The 21,060-nt window shown below is 39.2% G+C and overlaps 1 protein-coding gene across 4 annotated transcripts in view; it reads left to right on the top strand.

The window, feature by feature from the left end:
- LOC106875997 (putative NADPH-dependent quinone oxidoreductase VAT1L) overlaps nt 1–21,060 on the top strand; it is a 93,049-nt gene that overhangs the window by 46,808 nt on the left and 25,181 nt on the right. For all 4 annotated transcript variants that reach the window (XM_014924348.3, XM_014924347.3, XM_014924346.3 and 1 more), the window contains exons 3-6: nt 10,728–10,943; nt 12,582–12,724; nt 13,589–13,692; nt 15,475–15,530. In XM_014924348.3, coding sequence (XP_014779834.1) covers nt 10,728–10,943; nt 12,582–12,724; nt 13,589–13,692; nt 15,475–15,530 — 519 coding nt within the window. The remainder of the gene's footprint in view (nt 1–10,727; nt 10,944–12,581; nt 12,725–13,588; nt 13,693–15,474; nt 15,531–21,060) is intronic.

The following is a 21,060-nucleotide window of genomic DNA, read 5'->3' as shown; positions in this document are numbered from 1 at the left end:
TAAATTGTGAATCTAAATTCCTAATTGAGAATATTTATTATGGAAGTTTTTTTAGATTCAATTATGTGTGTTTGGTAATTTTTATCCAGGTTGATAGCACAAAGCTGTGATGTGTATAGATACAGACTTATTACCTACTAAAATATGTCTGAGGTATATTCGAACCTGTAAGAAAGCTATTCGCTATATTTTGTCATGGAGGAAATTTCTCCCGGTAGACAAGATAGATGTAGAAAACACCAAGTCAGTTCACAGCATCCCCTAACCATACTACTGGATGAATGTATTTCAGAATGGTTATCTCCTCTTCAGCACCAGAGACTGGAAAAGCAGACACTGCAAACTGACACGAGACAGGTCTCTCTTATGATATTCCTGTCTCTGTCTGGTCTCTGTTGCTGAAGAGGAGATAACCACTCTGAAATGCATCCATCCAACAGACTGGTCAGAGGGTGCTGTAAGCTGGCTCAGTGTATCTACACCTCTTTGTCTACAACAAGAGATATTCTCCATGATAAATTACAGTGAATGACTTTCTTACAGGTCCAAATATGCCACAAAACATATTTGAACTGGTAACAAGTCTGTATTCATGTGATTTTTTAATAACATTTTAACTCAGCTCCACAAGGCTTAGTTTTGTGGGCACATAGAGCACGTTCATCTCATCAGATGCTACAGTGTTTTGAGAGAAAGTCAAGATGGCTTCTGGGTGCTAGGCTTTTATTGGTCAGCTCATGTGGTATTAATGCTATAAAAGAGATCTCTGGCTGTTTTGCCTATTTTCAAGGCTACATGTGTAGAAAGGATGTTGATGGGGGTTCTGGTGTCGTTTTGGCAGCAGGCTGCAGTATGGTGTAGTCAGTGACATCAGTTCTTTGTATTGGGTTCAGATCATGGTAGGGGTCAGCAGCTTAGCAAGAAAGCGGTGAGCTGGCAGAATCGTTAGCACACCAGGCAAAATGCTTAGCAGTATTTCATCAGTCTTTACGTTCTGAGTTCAAATTCTGCCAAGGTCAACTTTGCTTTTCAGAAAGGGTCATTATTAAGGCAACAAGCTGGCTGAATGAAATGCTTAGTGGTATTTTGCTTGCCGCGAGCTGACAGAAACGTTAGCACGCCGGGCGAAATGCTTAGCGGTATTTCGTCTGCCGTTAAGTTCTGAGTTCAAATTCCGCCGAGGTTGACTTTGCCTTTCATCCTTTCGGGGTCGATAAATTAAGTACCAGTTACGCACTGGGGTCGATGTAATCGACTTAATCCCTTTGTCTGTCCTTGTTTGTCCCCTCTATGTTTAGCCTCTTGTGGGCAATACAGAAATAGGTATTTTGCTTGCCGCTATGTTCTGGGTTCAAATTCTGCAGAGGTTGACTTTGTCTTTCATCCTTTCGGGGTCGATACATTAAGTACCAGTGAAACACTGGGGGTCAATGTAATCAATTAGTCCCCTCCCCACAAATTTCAGGCCTTGTGCCTACAGTAGAAAGGATTGTTAGTGATAGCAGTTTTTACGTGGGAGCAATCAAATTTGATGGTGTTGGGTAAGAACTGAGGCTAATTACCAACATGGGTCCGCTGTAGTCTATATGGGCAGCAGGGATTAAAAACCCTGTCTGTATGTGTGGGTCAGATAAACCCTGGCTGTTTTATATGGTTTGTTAGCTGCTAGTGACTTGCAGTTTATTAACAGGAGTATCTTTGGTGGTAACAATTAGTTCATTCTTTTTGTTGGTGGAGCATGTGTAGTCCCTTGCAGAGGGGTTGGCAACTATGAACTCCAGGTGAGTAAGGAAGGGATCCTGTCAATGATACCCCATTTGATGTTGGGGAAGTCATTTTGAAAATTGAAATAACACTTTGAAGCCATTTTGAATGTCTCTCAAAACTCTGGCCCTGCTCCTAACCCCTGACGAGAGGGACATGTTTTATGATCCCCCGGAATTCTTCATGGAGCTGAGCCAAATTGTTATTAAGAAATATAACTCCTATCAAATATGTCAAGTGCTACTGCCATTTCGTTTCACTTACTCATAAGGGCGCATGCACACACACATGCATGCACGTGTGTGTGTGTGTGTTTGTAGCTTTTGTCTTTTACTTGTTTCAATTTTTCACTCCTTAGTCTGTGACCCTGCTTGGGCGCCACCTTAAATTTTTAGTCAAATGAATCAACCTCAGGATATTTTTTTTTAAGACCTAGATCTTATTCTTTCAGTCACTTTTGCCAAACCACTAAGTTATGGGGATGTAAACACACCAACACCAGTTGTCAAGTGGTGATGAGGAACACCCACACGCACATACATACACGTGCACGTGCACACACATAAATACATGCATTCACACATAGACATATACACATACATACATACACACACATGGCAACAGGCACACACACATACTCACATATGTACACAAGCTTACATACATAAACACACACACACACCCACACACTTGGACTTCTTTCTGTCTCTGTCTACCAAACCCACTTGCAAGGCTTTGGCCAGTCCAAGACACTTGACCAAGGGAGTTGGAGAGTATTACTATTTGTTTAATGACCCTCCCAGGATAGAACAAAATTTTTTTCCAAGTCCCAATCACAAGATTTCACATCAAGAATCTTGCGAACCAAAATGCTGAAACCAAGGTTCAATCTGTTGCTCAGTTTTGCCCTACCATTGGGTCCCTGGGTGCCTTTGACAGACTTAACTCCACAAGTGTTTGATTTGTGTCTCTGGTCTGTGGATGAGAAGAGGAAGACGATGGAGATGGTGAGCAAGAAGATAATGAGGAGGAAGAGAAGATTGGTGCCTAAAATAGTTGTCCTTTGAGAGATGAGGAATTATTTACATTATTTACATTTGACAGATATTTGTCCTCCTCCTGTTTGTTGTTAACGTAAATTTTTAGCTGGTGTACTCTCCAGCCATCATCAGATGACCTGGGGGAATTTCGAGCCTGGGTTCTCATTCCTTGGGTATTTTTCTGGTATTATTATTATTATTCAGGTCATATTCAGTCCCACAGGCATATGGCGCAGTGGTTAAGATTGCAGGCTACTAACCCCAAGATTCCGAGTTCAATTCCAGGCAGTGACCTGAATAATAATAATAATAATAATAATGTCAGAAAAATACCTTAGGAATGAGAACCCATGTTCGAAATTCCCCCCAGGCACCTGATGAAGGTTGGAGGGTATATCAGCCGAAGCGTTGTGTTAACAACAAACAAGAGGAGGACAAATATCCGTCAAATGTAAATAGTTGACAGTCATTGCTAACATTGCTAAATTCTTCCATTCATTCATAATTTGAAAATCGAAACGAACGTTTTTTAGTCTTTCAGATCCAATTTTGATATTTTCTTTTGAAAATAGTCACAAACCACTTGAGGAGGAATAATTAATATTACAACAGAATTTGGTTGCTTGAAACCTTTTCAATTCAGCAGCTGCCTTATCTTATTGTCTTGAAGTCCTGTCACTGATATCATGTGATGTAGTAGTAGTAGTAATAGTAGTAGTAGTAGTAGTATGGATACAAGCTATTTCCCATTTAATCGTTTAGCATTCAGATTTCTCTGTCAAATATAAAATGTTTTTGTTCACATTGATTTTCAGTCCTACAATACATTGTAGCTTTGAGATTTCAATGATGTGATTGTTTATTTTTAGAATAATATTGTAAAGTAAGTGTGAGAGGCCAGATCTGGCCAGTTTGAAGATAAAACAGATAGAATGTTTGGACTTGATTGATATCTCTTTATCTTTTACTTGTTTCAACCATAAAACTGTGGCCATGCTGGGGCACAACCTTAAAGACTTTTTAGTTGAATTAATTGATTCCGGTCCTTCCCCCCCTTTATTAAACCTAGAACTTATTTTATCAGTCTCATTTGCTGAACTGCTCCAGTTTAAATACTAAAGGATTAAATGCCTTGTGGTATTTGTTCCAGCTCTTTATAATTTGAGTTCAAATCCCACAGGGACCATATTTACCTTTCATTCCTCTAGGGGTCAATAAAACAATCACATGCTAGTGTCGGGCTAACTAACCTTCCCCCACCACCACCACACACACACACACACCATTGAGTGTCCTGCCTTTATACCTGTAAGAGACACATTTATTATTGATTATTGAACTGATGAGACTTGGGTAATAGTCATCGGCATTGACAAAGATATTGACCTCTGACTTGGAAAAGTTTGCTCCATGGTGTGAGCAGGTGGTCACCACAGAGGGGGACGAGAAGTGATAGGTGACCAGGAGGGGGTGGTCAAGATGGACTTATACAAAGCCACTGGACTATACTGGACATGTACCCCATCACCAGTGAAGAAGCAAAGAGCATGAAGCTTGTGATGCAAGAAGGCTTTGTTGCTACACATGTGGAAGCAAAAGTCACTTGAAGAACTGGAAAAGAGCTAAAAAGGAAGGAAAAGTATGAGAAATGACAGAGGCATCAGTGTCCAGAGTACCGTAGGTCATAGTTTCAGAGAGGAGAGAAGAGGTTGACAATGACCAGGCACCCCTTTGCTTGATCGTTACCGACAGTGCTACTTCTATTGTTTTGTGATGAGGCAGATGAGATGAGAACTTGAAGGGTAAAAACTGGACATAGGGTCAAAGCAAAACTGAAGAACAAACACCAACAGATAATGACCAGAAAGAGTAGGAGGAGCACCCACTACTGCCTCTACCCCACAGGACAGTCAAAGGTTTTGTGGTTGTGAGGTGGAACAAGGCCACTATTGGAATGATGGTCATTTTGATTCACAAATATATAGGTTGGGTGTTTAATAGAAGACCATCCGGAAGATTTAGAGACAACGGAATATTGAAGACTGCTGCTGGTGCCATGTAACAAGCACCCAGTACGCTCTGTAAAGTGGTTGGCATTAGGAAAGGCATCCAGCCATAGAAACCATGACAAAACAGATTATGGAACCTGGTGCAGCTCCTGTCCTTGCCAGTTCTTGTCAAGCTGTCCAACCCATGCCAGCATGGAAAGTAGACATTAAATGATTTCTAAGGCTACCATGACAGTGATACGTAGGGAGTGTTTGATTTTCTTACCTGACCAACAGAAAAAAAAAAAAAAGAAAAAAAAAACCCAATGCCAACAGAAACTTTTGTGTGCACCATTTCACAGTATCTTGAGTGGTGAAAGACTAGAAACCAACTGAGATGGAAGCTTCTCTCCAGATACGAGAGGAGGAGTTGATCATCATTTAATATCCATTTTCTATGCTGGTATGGGTTGGACAATTTGACCGGAGCTGGACAATGCCAGAGAACTCCAACAGGCTCCAACTGTCTGCTTTGGTATGGTTTCTATAGCTGGTTGCCCTTGTATGTATGCATCTATATGTGTGTATATATATATATATAGAGAGAGAGAGAAAAAAAATGTTTGCCTCCACCACCACCACTTAACAACCGGTGCTGGTGTGTTTATGTCCCTATAACTTGGCAGTTCAGCAAAAGAGACCAATAAAATAAACACTTTACAAAAAAATAAATACTGGGGTCGACTCTTTTGACTAAAATCCCTTAAGGTGGTGCTCCAACATAGCCAAAGTCTAACGAGTGAAACAAGAAAAAGATAAGATATACATTTAGTATGATACACAGATTGTAATTTTGGCTTAAATTGGTAATTCCAGACATCTTTAGCTCTGATCTTCAGCCTTGTCTTCTTCCGTGCCGTCATTAATTAGTCTCCAGATTTTTGAATGCCTCATTGCAATGTTGTTTGAGCTCCTTTACTAATGAGGCGCTGCTCCTGTTGAAATGGTAATGATTCCATTGGTAATGAAGGTAAACCAATAATTGGATAGCATGAAAAAAATAATATAATTGGCTAATTTCCAATATTTTTGTGGGGATTTCTAGAGAAAAACTGAAAGAAACTAAACAGATTCAGATATTTGGAATTATTCTGGAAGTATATCATGTATGAAATATGATATTCCAATATCCTCTGGTGTTGTGTGGGTGTGTGTGTGTGCTTGTGTAGAGTTACATGTGTCTGTCTGTGTGTGTATATGTTTGTTTCTGGATATGAGTGTATGTATACATGTGTGTACATGTGTGCATGTATACATGTGTGTGTATACGTGTGCATGTATACATGTGTGTGTATACGTGTGCATATATACATGTGTGTGTATACGTGTGTGTATACGTGTGTGTATACGTGTGTGTATACGTGTGTGTGTATACGTGTGTGTGTATACGTGTGCATGTATACATGTGTGTGTATACGTGTGCGTGTATACGTGTGCATGTATACATGTGCGTGTATACGTGTGCATGTATACATGTGCATGTATACATGTGTGTGTATACGTGTGCATGTATACATGTGTGTATACGTGTGCATGTATACATGTGTGTGTATACGTGTGCATGTATACATGTGTGTACAAGTGTGTGTGTGTGTGTGCATGTATACGTATGTGTATGCAGGCACATATCTATACGTGTCTGTTTACAAGTGTGTGCATGTATGTATATATATATGTGTGTGTGTGTGTGTGTATGAATGAATGTGTCTATATAATAACTTTACCATTGAATTTACTTGTATTTAGCTCCTGTAACTAAAACATTTTGACAGTTTTTTTCTGGAGATTAGCGATAATGCTGCAATGCGTTGTGTTATGCAATTACCAATATCCTTATTGTGTGATGCTTTGTACACAACTTTACCATTTCTCCCAGTTGTATTCCATGGAATGAATAAATAATTCCCAAAAGCCATAATCTTTCCTTTTATGGAATATTACGATATTTCAATATTCCACAACATTTGAGATGTTGGAGTAATGTAAAGATTTCAAAATGTTTCAATGCCTAAAATTTGTCTACACTCATCTCTCTCTCTCTCTCTATATATATATATATATATATATATCATCATCATCATCATCGTTTAACATCCGCTTTCCATGCTAGCATGGGTTGGACGATTTGACTGAGGACTGGTGAAACCGGATGGCAACACCAGGCTCCAGTCTAATTTGGCAGTTTCTACAGCTGGATGCCCTTCCTAACGCCAACCACTCAGAGAGTGTAGTGGGTGCTTTTACGTGTCACCCGCACGAAAACGGCCACGCTCGAAATGGTGTCTTTTATGTGCCACCCGCACAAGCCAGTCCAGGGGCACTGGCAACGATCTCGCTCGAAAATCCTACGGGAGCCAGTCAGGCGAGAAAACATAAATCTGGAGAAGCACACTCTAAGATATATATATATATATATATATATATATATATATATATATATATATATATATACTTTCTCATTTTCCTGATCATTAAACTAACACACCTGCTTGTTCATACACCTGTCTTCGTCTTTTGTTTTTCTATAAATTTCAACTGTGTATATATATATGTGTGTGTGTGTGTGTGTGTATATGGAGAGAGGGAGAGAAAAAGAAGGAAAGATAACAACTAATTAATTACTTCTCATTGGAAAACTTAGAATTTCTCTTTGAATTTATAGACACAAGCATAGTTATGTGAATAAGGAGTTTGCTTCGCAACCCTATGGTGTTGAGTTCAGTTCCACTGCTTGGTACTTTCTACTATTGCTCCAGGCTGACCAAAGCTTTGTAAGTGGATTTGGTAAACAGAAACTGAAAGAATCCTGTGTTTATATATATTATATTGCCAAATCAGATTGGAGCCTGGTGCAGTCTCCCGGCTTACCAGTCCTCAGTCAAACCATCAAACCCATGCCAGCATGGAAAGCAGATGTTAAAAGATAGATGATGATATATATAGAAGCAATACTTATAACAATATAGAACATGGAGACTTGTTCATCCTCACAATTTATTTCTTCTTTTACAATTTTATGCACATTACTCTTATGGTCTTTATGATCTACACATTTCCACTACACAGATTACATGCAGTTGCAGATGCAGCTTGGCATGATTTTCACTGCAGCTAATAGTAGTCATAGACCCCAAATACTAATTGATGTGGTGAGCCATAACCTGGAACATAACTGAGAGCCATCGTAGTATTCGCCTAGATAATATATCCATCCAAACTCATTTATATATAAGCACTAAAAAGCACTATCCAAACGTGATTGATGCCAGGTCTGCCTAACTGCCATGTAAAAAGCACCCACTACACTCTCGAAGTGGTTGCCATTAGGAAAGGTATCCAGCTGTAGAAACATTGCCAGATCACATTGGTGCCTGATGCAACCGCTGGCTCTCCAGACCTCAGTCAAACCGTCCAACCCATGCCAGCATGGAAAACAGACATTAAACAATGATGATCTATATCACTGTTGTATCTTCTCAACATAGCTATATCATTAGGATATCATCTCTGCATTAGTTATGTCTGTACTGCTGTGATATCCATACACAGTATCTCACGGCTAACAATCTCATTTCCTCCTCCTCCTTGTTTTTTCAATATATTGATGTTTACGCAACCAATTCTGGAGAAGTGTTTGTGGAATATCAATAATTTTGATTGCCAGAAGTAGAACAGTGTTCAAGAGAGAATAAACCAGGACAGAGTTATTTGTATGGTGAGAGGTGGTGGGGTTAATGGGTGGAGTGAAGATGAAGGAGCACAGAGAGAATGGAGAAAGGGTCAGATTATGGAAGCAGAAACGGTAAAAAGAACCCAAAGCATTTTTGCTTCTCACCCTTTCGGTCTCCAGAAACTCTCTTGGGCTGTTGCCATCACAGGCCCTCACCAATTGCCTCAGATTCCAGACTAAACCGGTTCTACTAGCCCCCAGCTCCTGTTGGTGATATTGTAACAGTGGTACACCTCCTTCCCCTCGCCCCCCCCCCTCCCTCCTGTATACAATCTATTTCATATGAGAAGGAAGAAGAAATCTTTCATCAGTGGAGATTGGGTTGCAGTCAGGCATCTTTCATTCTTGCCAAACCGGTTCTAACTTCAGCATTAATTAACTAACGAGAGAAACAGGACTTGTTGATAACAATGGGTTGACGGGCAAATAGTTGACAATGGGCTAATGGGCAAACGGTTGACAATGGTTTAACAAGCAAATAGCTGACAAAGGCTTGATAGGCAAATAGTTGATTCCAAGTTGATAGGTAAAATGGTTGACGGGCAAATAATTGACAATCACTTGCCAGCAAATAGCTAACCAGTTTCACAAATAAATAGTTAAGACCTACCACAGGAATTTTTAGAAAAGGGTAAGATTGGAACAGCCGAAACCTCTGTTTACATATATTCAAAAGCATATGTCCTAGTGGTTAGAATCATAAAGTTGCGGGTCCAATTCCAAGACTATGCAGCACATTGTGTCCTTGAGCAACGTACTTCATTTCATGTTTGCCTCCTCAGCTGAAAAGGTGTTGCAACCTAGTAGGGGTGAAGCCGTTTCTTCCCCAAGGTGTCACATCCTGGAAGTTCCACTGGGCAAAAAAAATGGGAGAGTATCTATGGCGTCACAGACCCCTAAAACAAGAAGTATGATACATGCTAACAGAACACATTTATGAGTGGCCCTTATGCAAGATTTTACTCATAATGACACCATATTGTTTTTTTATTTTTGTTTTGCTTTCATAAAATCCCTTAACTCGTTAGCAATCAGATTACTCCATTAAACATAATGCTTATTATAATCTTGCATTATGTCTTAGCCTTGAGATTTCAATTCTTTTACTTGTTTCAGCCATTTGACTGTGGCCATGCTGGAGTACCACCTTTAGTCAAATAAATCGACCCAAAGACTTATTCTTTGTAAGCCTAGTACTTATTCTATCAGTCTCTTTTGCTGAACTGCTAAGTGACATAAACACACCAACATCGGATGTCAAGCGATGGTGGGGAGACAAACATACATACATACATATATATATATATATACACACACACGCACACGCACGCACGCACGAAGGGCTTCTTTCAGTTTCTGTTTACCAAATCCACTCACAAGGCTTTGGTTAGCCTGAGGCTATAGTTGGAGACACTTGCCCAAGGTGCCATGCAGTAGGACTGAACCTGGAGCCATGTGGTTGGGAAGCAAGCTTCTTACCACATAGCCACTCCTGCGATTGTTTATTTTTAAAACGACATTGTAGGGTAGGTGTGAGAAGCTGGAGATGGCCAGTTTCAACATCAAACAGGTAGAATGTTTTGGCTGCTTTGAATGCAAAAGGATTCAGCTTATTTCAAAACAATTTGGAAGTGGCTAAAATGTCTTTGGTTATTCCCTTACTTAAGGTGGAGAGCTGGCAGAGACGTTGCCCTGTCGGGTGAAATGCTTATCGGTGTTTCGTCTGCCGTTACGTTCTGAGTTCAAATTCCATCGAGGTTGACTTTGCCTTTCATCCTTTTGGGGTCGATAAATTAAGTACCAGTTACGCACTGGGGTCGATGTAATCGACTTAATCCCTTTGTCTGTCCTTGTTTGTCCCCTCTATGTTTAGCCCCTTGTGGGCAATAAAGAAATAAGAAACGTTAGCACGCCGGGCGAAATGCTTTGCAGTATTCCATCTGTCTTTATGTTCTGAGTTCAAATTCTGCCAAGGTCGACTTTGCCTTTCACCTTTTCAGGGTCAATTAAATCGGTACCAGTTACACACTGGGGTCGATCTAATCGACTTAATCCCCTCCCCCATGCTGCCCTTGTAGCAAAATATGAAATCCTTATTCCCCTCCTTTATGGCATGTTTTAAATGTTTCTTATTTGTCATTACAGGTTGGTGACAATGTGATTGCTCTGAGTGAAGGCCAATGTTGGGCTGAATTTGCCAGTGTTCCTGTGAAATATGTCTACAAAATGCCAGAAGGAATGAGCTTCCATGATGCTGCTGCTATTGCCATGAACTATCTGACCGCTTACATCCTTCTCTTCGACATCGGTAACTTGCGTGCTGGACAATCTGTTCTTGCACACTGCATAGCCGGGGGAGTGGTGAGTATAGTTCTCTGATATTTCTTAAACCCCTGCCAATTAGGAATCCTTAATAAGGGATTTACCAAAAGGCGAGTAGCTTAGTGGTTAGGGTATATGGCTCATGGTCATAAGATCAGGAGTTCAATCCCCAGTGATGCATGGTATCCTTGAGCAAGACACTTCATTTCACGTTGGTCCTGTCCACTCAGCTGGCATCAATGAGTTGTCCTGTATGTCAAAGGGCCAGACAAGTCACATTTTGTGACCTGCTGAATCTCCCTATGAACTATGTTAAGGGTCCATATGTCTGTGGAGTACTCAGCCACTTGCATGTTAATTTTATCAACAAGCTGTTCCGTCAATCGAATGAACTGGAATCCTCGTCATCGTAACCAATGGAGTGCCAGTACCAAAAATACTTCAAATTGTGGAAGTCGGCAAAAAGTGATTCTAATTGAGAAACCATTTTCAAAAAGTCTAAAAATATATTTTAAAATATTTTATTTCCATAATTATTTACAACAAGAGGGACTTACTCAGACGTTAATTAGGGGAAATAAATGGTTAAAAGGGCCTGGGATAGAGAGCATGTCATTGGTGAGATTGCAAACGATTAATTAGTTAATTGGCTAAATTAGTTAACGAAATGACTAATAAACATAAAGAAGTGGTGCGGGTGTGTCAGTAAGAAATTTGCCAACCACATGGTTCCAAGTTCGGTCCCACTACATGATACCTTGGGCAAGTGTCTTCTACCTTAGCCTCTTGCCAACCAAAGCCTTGTGAGTGGTTTTGGCGGACAGAAACTGACAACTGGTGTTGGTGTGTTTACATCCCCTTAAGTTAGCAGCTTGGCAGGAGAGAACAAAAGAATAAGTGCCCCAGCATGGCCACAGTCTAATGACTAAGTAAAATATAACTGGAAAATATAACCAGTGCATGTGTTTGTTGTTGGCATAATGACCCTCCCAAGATATAACAAAATCTGTTTCAGCATACAAGTTCACCTCAAGAACCTTGCAGACCAAATCCAAAACTAAAATAACTTTTAAAATGAATTACTCTTGCTGACTGAAGAAGATGGTGTTGTTTAGGTCAGCCTTAATGAAACCAAACTTTGATCAAAGAAGTTCCAGCCATGATCATCCCATAATATACCAAGAACAAAATGCTGGGCAGCACTTCTTCCAGCTTATTAGATTCTGAGTTCAAACTGCATCAAGGTTAACTTTGCCTTTCGTCATTTCAGGGTCATTAAAATAAGGTACCAGTCAAGTACTGGGGTCAATGTAACTGACACTTCCCCTTCCCTTGGAAATTTCTGGCCTTGTGCCAAAATTTGGAACAATCATTAAGGCTGCAAGTTGACAGAATCCTTAGAATGTTGGAAACCATGATTAGCAGCCTTTCTTTTGGCCCTTTATGTTCTGAGTTCAAATACTACTGAGTTCGACATTGTCTGTTGTCCTCTTGGAGGTGGGAGTGATCAAATAAAATACCTGTAGCGTACTGGGGCGGTCAATGTAATCAACCAATCCCTTCCCTTCAAAATTGCTGGCCTTGTGCCAAAATTTGAAACCATTGTTTCCTGTACACAATTTCAGGAAGATGTTTAAAGTTGAAATAATATTCCATGTTGGCGCTTTGTGTTTTTAGGGTCAGGCTATAATCCAGTTATCTAAAACTGTTGACAATGTCACTTTGTATGGAACGGCGTCTGCCCATAAACACGAATCGCTGAAGGATAAAGTTACTCACGTCTATGACCACAGTTTGGACTATACACAAGAAATAAGGAAGTAAGTAGTTTCTTAGGTTCTTTTGCTTCTTATCCTGACATTACCATTTTCTAAAGAAACATTCAAAGATTTGCTAGGATTACTCTTAATGTTTGAAGCTCATTGATTGAATCAGAGAGAATATTGTTTGTGGATCATCATCATCATCATCATCATCATTGTTGTCGTTTGACGTCTGCTTTCCATGCTGGCATGGGTTGGACGGTTTGACTGAGGACTGGTAAGCCAGAAGGCTGCATCAGGCTCCAATCTGATCTTGCAGAGTTTCTACAGCTGGATGCCCTTCCTAACGCCAACAACTCCGAGAGTGTAGTGGGTGCTTTTACATGCCACCGGCATGAGGGCCAGTCAACAAGAATTAGATTTGGTCTGATTTATAAGAAATATACTTCCCAAGCTTCCCAACCAGATGGTTCCAGGTTCAGTCCTACTGCATGGCACCTTCGGCAAGTGTTTTCTACTACAGCCTTGGGCCAAAACCTTATCAGTGGATTTGGTTGACTGAAACTAAAAGAAACTCATCATATATGTGTGTGTGTGTGTGTACACGTGTGTTTGTGTATCATCATCATGTTTTACTGTGTTTTTCATACTCGCATGGTAGTTGTAAATAAGTGTCACCATCATACAAGCAGTGTTGTTTGTTTCCAATATTTCTGCAAAAGCATCTGACCATGTGGAAACAGGTGAGGGTTGACAGCAGGCAGGGCATTTGATGTAGAAAATCTCCCTCAGTAAATGCTCTCCAATCCATGCAAACATCATCATCATCATTGTCATCATCATTTAACATCCATAAGAAAGTCTATATTCAGGGGTTTTTTTTTTCATTGTAATTCTTTCTAAAATCCTATCTTTTTAAAGGATTTCTCCTGAGGGTGTTGATATTGTCATGGACTGTCTATGTGGGGACGATACTAACAAAGGGATCAGTTTGTTGAAGCCCATGGGACGGTACATACTGTTTGGTGAGTATTTGAAGGGTTTTCTATTAATTCAAATGTAATTTGACAGAAAAAAGGGGAACAGAAATCTAGTTTAGTTACCTTTTAAGTAGATTGCTGCCGTTAAGAATTTCAAATGAGTTTCTGGTTGTAATGGCCATTTCTGTTTGCTGCCAACTTTCTTACCATTCTCATTTCAAGGATGCTTTATAGGCATACTAAATGGACTCTGGTGTATGACTGGTATTTTATTTGATCAGCTAAAAGACAAATTGGGTTAATGAAATGTTAAAATAGTAATTTGAAACTGGAAACTGGTGGCGCCACAGATATGGAAATTGCTAAAATTATATTTATCTGCAACTTAAAGATAAATTCCACTAACGATTATAGGCTAATTAACATTCTGACAATTCAATTTGTTTGAGCATTTTTTGTTTGTTAGAAAATTACTATTTTTAAAATCTCACAACGAGAGATATTCAGCAACAGTATTTTGTAGTAAAGATTGTTTGCCAACATAACATGGCAGTCCTGGCTTAGGATGAATGTTGCTGTAATTTAGCCCCAGGAGACATAGTCTCCAGCTGGCTATACGACACGATCTGTGACCTTATATTTTTGAACAAAGGACTTTAAGACCCCCACTCAGCTCAAATCACTATAACCTGGAAATCACTGATACACACATATCATTTTTTTAGTGACAGCAGTTTTACATTTTCCAGATGCTTTAGCTAGGCTGAAATAATGTCTTCACCACTTGACCTTTCTAACCTCTTCTATTTCACCAAAAGCTAGAATTAAGATAACAAGACCACCAACTAAATCTATTGCTCTCAATGATATGTCTATCCTTCTGGATCATTATAAAAGCAAGAACCCCCAAGCAAAAATCAGTTAGTCACTTCGGTGAGAACAAAGTCTGGCTGACAGGCTAAACAAAACACCATTTCTAAAGAAAAGGGCACAAAGAGAACAACTATGGTAACTTACCAATGGAGCAGTTGTTTCGTCTCACACTCTCTCGCTAACTCACTTTCTCTTCTCTGCATATTACCATATCTCTCTCTATGGTTTACTACTACAATAAGAACACACAGGCCGAAATTAACTTTTTTACTTTGCACATTCTAGGATTTTATCACGAGCCCGTCAAGGCCAAGTATATTCGATGTATCAGTAAATAAATATTTTCTTCACAACTTCAATCACTGTTCTTTCATCTTTACATAATGGCTATCAGCGAAGAACCAGTCCTTACAAACAGATTACATCTATCATATTATTTAAAAATTAATTTCAACAGTTATAAATCGGAAATCATCTGTTACATATATAATGGTGGCAAGTTTTACATCATCTGAAAAGTCAGTAGTTGAACTATTAGTCCTCTTGCATTCTGGGGGGGTATTGGAACGTTTGAGTGACATTGGACCCCCAACAACTGACCATAAATTAAAAGCATCTATCTGGGCCACGATCGTGGCCTGTCAACCTGTGCCTGATAACCACGATCGTGGCCCATCATGCTTTATGTGTTAAAACAGCAAGTTCTTATCGTAGAATCAGGGGACAGTTTCGGGTGGGTTGGTATCAAAAGGGTGGACTTTTTTGGCACCACCGCAAACAAAAGTTGTATGAATTCTGATGTTTATTCACTCTTGTTCTTCCTTTCTTTGAAATGTTTCCCTTGTTTCATTGGTTAATTTAAAAACATTAACTATTTTAGATCCACAATTATTATTGTTTGATTTTGTTGCAATGAATGGTTTTGAATCTAAAACCAATTTCTGTCTTTTGCAGGAACTTCCAGTGTGGTTACTGGAGAAACTAAAAGTTTCTTCAGTTTCGCAAAATCAGTGAGTTTCTAAACTTGATACCTCCATATAGACTTCTTCTACAGTAGAATAAATCATCATCATCATCATCGTTTAACGTCCACTTTCCATGCTAGCATGGGTTGGACGATTTGACTGAGGACTGGTGAAACCGGATGGCTACACCAGGCTCCAGTCTGATTTGGCAGAGTTTCTACAGCTGGATGCCCTTCCTAACGCCAACCACTCAGAGAGTGTAGTGGGTGCTTTTACGTGTCACCCGCACGAAAGCGGCCACGCTCGAAATGGTGTCTTTTATGTGCCACCCGCACAAGCCAGTCCAGGGGCACTGGCAACGATCTCACTCGAAAATCCTACGGGAGCCAGTCAGGCGGTACTGGCAACGGCCACGCTCAAAATGGTGCATCTCATGTGCCACCCGCACAAGAACCAGTCTAGGGGCACTGGCAACGATCTTACTTGGCTTGCCGGGTCTTCTCACGCACAGCACATTTCCAAAGGTCTCGGTCAGTAGTCATCGCCTCGGTGAGGCCCAATGTACGAAGGTCTTGCCTCACCACCTCAGCCCAGGTCTTCCTGGGCCTACCTCTTCCACGGGTTCCCTCAACTGTTAGGGTGTGGCACTTTTTCAAGCAGCTATCCTCATCCATTGTCACCACATGTCCATACCAGCGCAATCGTCTCTCTTGCACACCACAACTGATGCTTCTAATGTTCAGCTTTTCTCTCAAGATACTTACACTCTGACGGGTATTCACAAATAAATATATATAGAAAGACGATAACAAAATGGAGAAATAAATAAATAACAATGAGAAGTGGGTCTTTGGTGTTGTTATAAAGCCATTAATTACTTAAGATGGGAATATGTTAGAGTAAGTTTACAGCTGTTTCCGTATATCAGGCTGGGGTAAATATGTATTTACCTCGTTGCAGTTGATAGACATCATCAGAACGGAGAAAGCAAAGTTAAAAGGGAATAGAGAGAAGGAAAGTGTTTGGAAAAAAACAGGAAGAAGAAAAAGTTCAATAATTTGATAGTCTTACATTTTAGTTAGGTTCAAAGTTCAATAAACCCGTTGTATGATAGATGGGGAGAGAGTTAGTTGAATCTAAGGTCTCGTAATTAGTTATTAACATGGCTTACATGTGTCCATATATATATATATATATATATATTGTAATATTTAATTATTATTAATATGCAGGTGACATAAAAAGCACCCACTACACTCTCGGAGTGGTTGGTATTAGGAAGGGCATCCAGCTGTAGAAACCTTGCCAGATCAGATTGGAGCTCTCCAGACCTCAGTCAAACTGTCCCACCCATACCAGCATGAAAAACGGGCGTTAAACGATGATGATTAATATTACATTCATATACATGTACATTTTAATCAACATATTCATTATATAAACATTCATGCAATGAGAATCGATTCTAAACTATATATGGCCGTAGCACAAGGGCCATTTTTACGAGGTCCTTCTGGAGATTACCCCAACAACAAATGACAGGCACTTGTAGTAAAGATTGTTTGCCAACATAACATGGCAGTCCTGGTTTAGGATGAATGTTGCTGTAATTTAGCCCCAGGAGACATCGTCTCCAGCTGGCTATATGACACAATCTGTGTCCTTACATTTTCAAACGGGAATTTGGCAGCACCACCTCTAGCCGAGCAATTATTCTGTGCTGATGAGGGGGAATAACCTGGAAATTGTGATACACAGATATTGTTTTGGGCTGAGTGGGGGTGCTAGATTCACTTGTTCAAAAATATAAGGACAGATTGTGTTGTATAGCCAGCTGGAGACGATGTCTCCTGGGGCTAAATTACAGCAACATTCGTCCTAAACCAGGACTGCCAGGTTATGTTGGCAAACAATCTTTACTCCAAAGTACTGTTACTGAATATCTCACGTTGTGAGATTTAAAAATAGTAATTTTCTAATAGACAGACACTTGGTTATTGTGGCTGATGACTTTAACGGACATGTTGGGCAGCACCTCCATGGATTACATGAGGTGCATGCTGGTTATGGATTTGGTGCCTCTGATGAAGTGCCACTCTAATGTCTAAAACTGCAAGCATTATGTAAAATTTTCCCTTTGAACTTTCGTGTAAATTGGTATTGCAAGCAGAGTTGGTACAGAAACAACTTTAACTGATCGTTAAAGATGTGTTAAACGATTTCTTTGTCTTATTACTATCTTGATTGTATGTGTGTGGATGTGTAATATATTCTTTCTATATGGTATATTCTTGCTAAACCAGAGATGTTGAAAAAAATACTAAATGTACCCCAGTAGTTTTTTTTGTGTTGTATAATTTCTAATTTAGTATACCGTATATACTTGACTATAAAACGCCCCCACCTATAAGACGCACCCCCGAATTAAAGGTTCAAATCAGGAATTTTAGCATTGATCTGACTAGAAGTTATAGGATGCACTTATAAGTGACATCCCCAACTTTAGGTAAACGTTTCAGGGGAAAAAGTGTGACTTATAGCTGAGTATATCTGGTAATCCTTTTGGGTAATCTAACTAAATTTGGACATTTCCAAAACGTTCTTGGCATCCTGCACAGAGCAAAAACAGCATAATATTAAATTTGACCCACGGGACAATAAATGAATGTCGTTACTGTTAAATAATGACAGCAGGTCTCGGTCCAAACAGTTGAAGTCTAGTCATCTGTTAGTGTTTTGTCATATTAATATTTATGTAATGTTAGTTGTTTTGGTTCTATAGAATCTGTATCTACAACAGGACCTCTACATCTGTCCCCTCTATACCTTTAATCTTTCAAATGGCACAAAGCCAACCCCCAATACTACTTCCCACCCCTAATTAAGGGAACTTTGCTTTTTTTTTTTTTTCTTTTGCAAAGTATTTGGTGACCCTGTTGGTGCCACATAAAAAGCACCCAGTGCATTCTGTAAAGTGGTTGGCATCAGAAAGGGCATTCAGTCGTAGGAATCGTGCCAAAACAGACAATGGTACCTGGTGTGGCACCTGGCCTTGCCAGCTCCAGTCAAGCCGTCCAACCCATGCCGGCATGGAAAACGGACGTTAAATGATGATGATGAAATATTTCATAAATTGTGAGGTTGTCTATTAAGAATCTCTACCTGGCCCCGAAGATATGACCTTTTTAAAATAATGAAATAGAAGGTGATATTAATAACGATATATTTAGAAATGAATCAAAGCTAGATCTGACGATAAGATATTTGAATATCATGTCATAAAATAATCACTTTCAGTTGGCCATCTTTGGTTTCTGCAGGATTGTGCTTTGGTTTGAAAACGTACGGCCTCAGCCGTTTTGTTTTGTTTATTATATAACCATTTTATCATAACGGTTAAGTTTAGGCTCCATACAGTTTGTGTTGGCTGTAATTAATCTAAGAAAAGAAAAAAACAATTTGTGGAATGTCCAGGTTGAAATGCAACAGCCAGGCCAACAATTACTCATTACTCTTGTTGAGTATCTCTCACAGAAATCCAATTGGTAAACATATTAGAGACTCATCTTGCAGACATGAAACAGAATTTTATTTCACCTCAAAGAAGAGAATTACGCAGTTCTCTCCCTTATATCTAAACTTGTGAATGTTCATAGAATACTTCAGATTTGTAGGGTATTGAAAAGACATAAAATGATTATGCAGGACCAGGCAGTGGTTCTCATGGCTTCTGATCTTAACTGACTGGAAGTGTTATCATGTACATGTTTTGTCTTGGTATAAAAAAGATGGGCCACAGCAAATATTCTGCTCAATACCACAGATTTGCTAATGCCCTGATGCAGTACCAAGCAGTGGCTCTCATGGTTTCTGATCTTAACTGATTGGAAGTGTTATCATGTACATTGTTTTGTCTTGGTATAAAAAGATGATCTACAGCAAATATTTCTGCTTAATACCACAGATTTGCTTGTCAGTTATTTGACCTTAACCAGTTGAGCATGTCCTTTGGTGGCTGACGATATGTGCATCTCTGATCAAGAGCAGAAGTAGTGGGGGAGCATCATAGCCATATGTTGAGAAGAATTCTTTGGGGTTTGGATAATTCATCTCTGCAAACATGGGTGTTTCATTCAACATCCTTAAACGAACCTTATTCAGGGATCTTTTAAGCAGGATGGTCAACCTGAAGAAAATTCCGAGCCTTGCCTTGCAAAGTCATGTGCAGTTTGGGGTCTAGACAAAAGCCCCCTCGGACAAAAGCTCCACGGTTATATTTTGCAGTAATTTTTTTTTTTTTTAGAATTTTTTTTAATTCCTTGTTACAGTTATTAGAGTGCGTCCAGCCATGCAAGGGCACCACCTTGAAGAATTTTTAGATGGCTGAATGGAACCCAGAAATTTTTTTAAGCTTGATCAAAACCACTTTTGTGACATAATTCATTTTGGTTTTTCTTTTTACTTGTTGCAGTCAATGGACTGCAGCCATGCTGGGGCACCACTTTGAAGAACTTTTAGTCAATTGTATCAACCCCAGAATTTTTTTCAGATGATTTTCAACCAGTGCATGAAATTAAACCTAGAAGGTTTAATCTCTTGAAACTTTTTAGGTCTCTCCACATGCTAGAAATAACAGCTAAATCTTACAAATTTTTTTTTTATAATTTCATGTAAACACAAACGGAAATTGTGGTTGTAAAAAAAAAACAAAAATTATTTTCCAAAATTCCAATTTTTAAGTAAACAAAATATATTCAATCGAAGAACGGTGTCAAAACATCTATGTCCCTCACAATGGTATGTTTTGTGTGTTTCCTCGTTTTTAGAATAATTTTAAAGTTTGAAAATAAATCAACATCAATAATAGAATAACAGAACACAAGACTCTTTACTACTCAATGTACATATTGTCCGAATTCTAACAAAAGGGAAAACATTTACTTCATGAAATGTGTAGAAACATAAAAACAATAAGAAGTATGTTTGACTGACCACGTTTGACTGACCACATATACACACAGACAATGAAAGTCAATATTACACATGTCTCTGGCATGTTTTTTCTTCACAAAAACCAGAATTTGTCATTTTTATGGAGAAACACCCATTTCCCTATTTAGGCAAACGATAAGAAGTACGTTTGAATGACTAGCCTTCTGTTAGACCTTCAACTGCTGGAGAAAGTTCAAAAGGTCAACTTATTTTCATTGAGCTGTAAGCACTGAGAGAAGAAAACAAAAGACTTTAAATATATATTTTAAAATGCTGATTTTTTTTTTCTGCAACTAAAAATTTAAGTTAGTGCCCCAGAATGACCACAGTCCAATGACTGAAACAAACAAAAAGATTTTTAGTGAAGAAAAAAAACCAAGGGGTTACAAAAAAATTTCAAGAGATTTGGCTGTTGTTTCTAGCATGTGGATATACCCTCTGGTTGAAAATCATTAAAAAAAATTCTGGGGGTCGCTACATTCGACTAAAAATTCTTCAAGATGGTGCCTTAGTATGGCTGCAGTCTAATAACTGCAATTAAAAAGGAAAAAAAAAGAATTCTGGGGTCGATACGTTGAACTAA

This window comes from Octopus bimaculoides, chromosome 1 (genome assembly GCF_046866305.1).
Source record: "Octopus bimaculoides isolate indiv1 chromosome 1, ASM4686630v1, whole genome shotgun sequence".
NCBI classification, from domain to species: Eukaryota; Metazoa; Mollusca; class Cephalopoda; order Octopoda; family Octopodidae; genus Octopus; species Octopus bimaculoides.
Note: the sequence above shows the minus strand (reverse complement) of the source record. Positions and strands in the feature narration are given on the sequence as shown.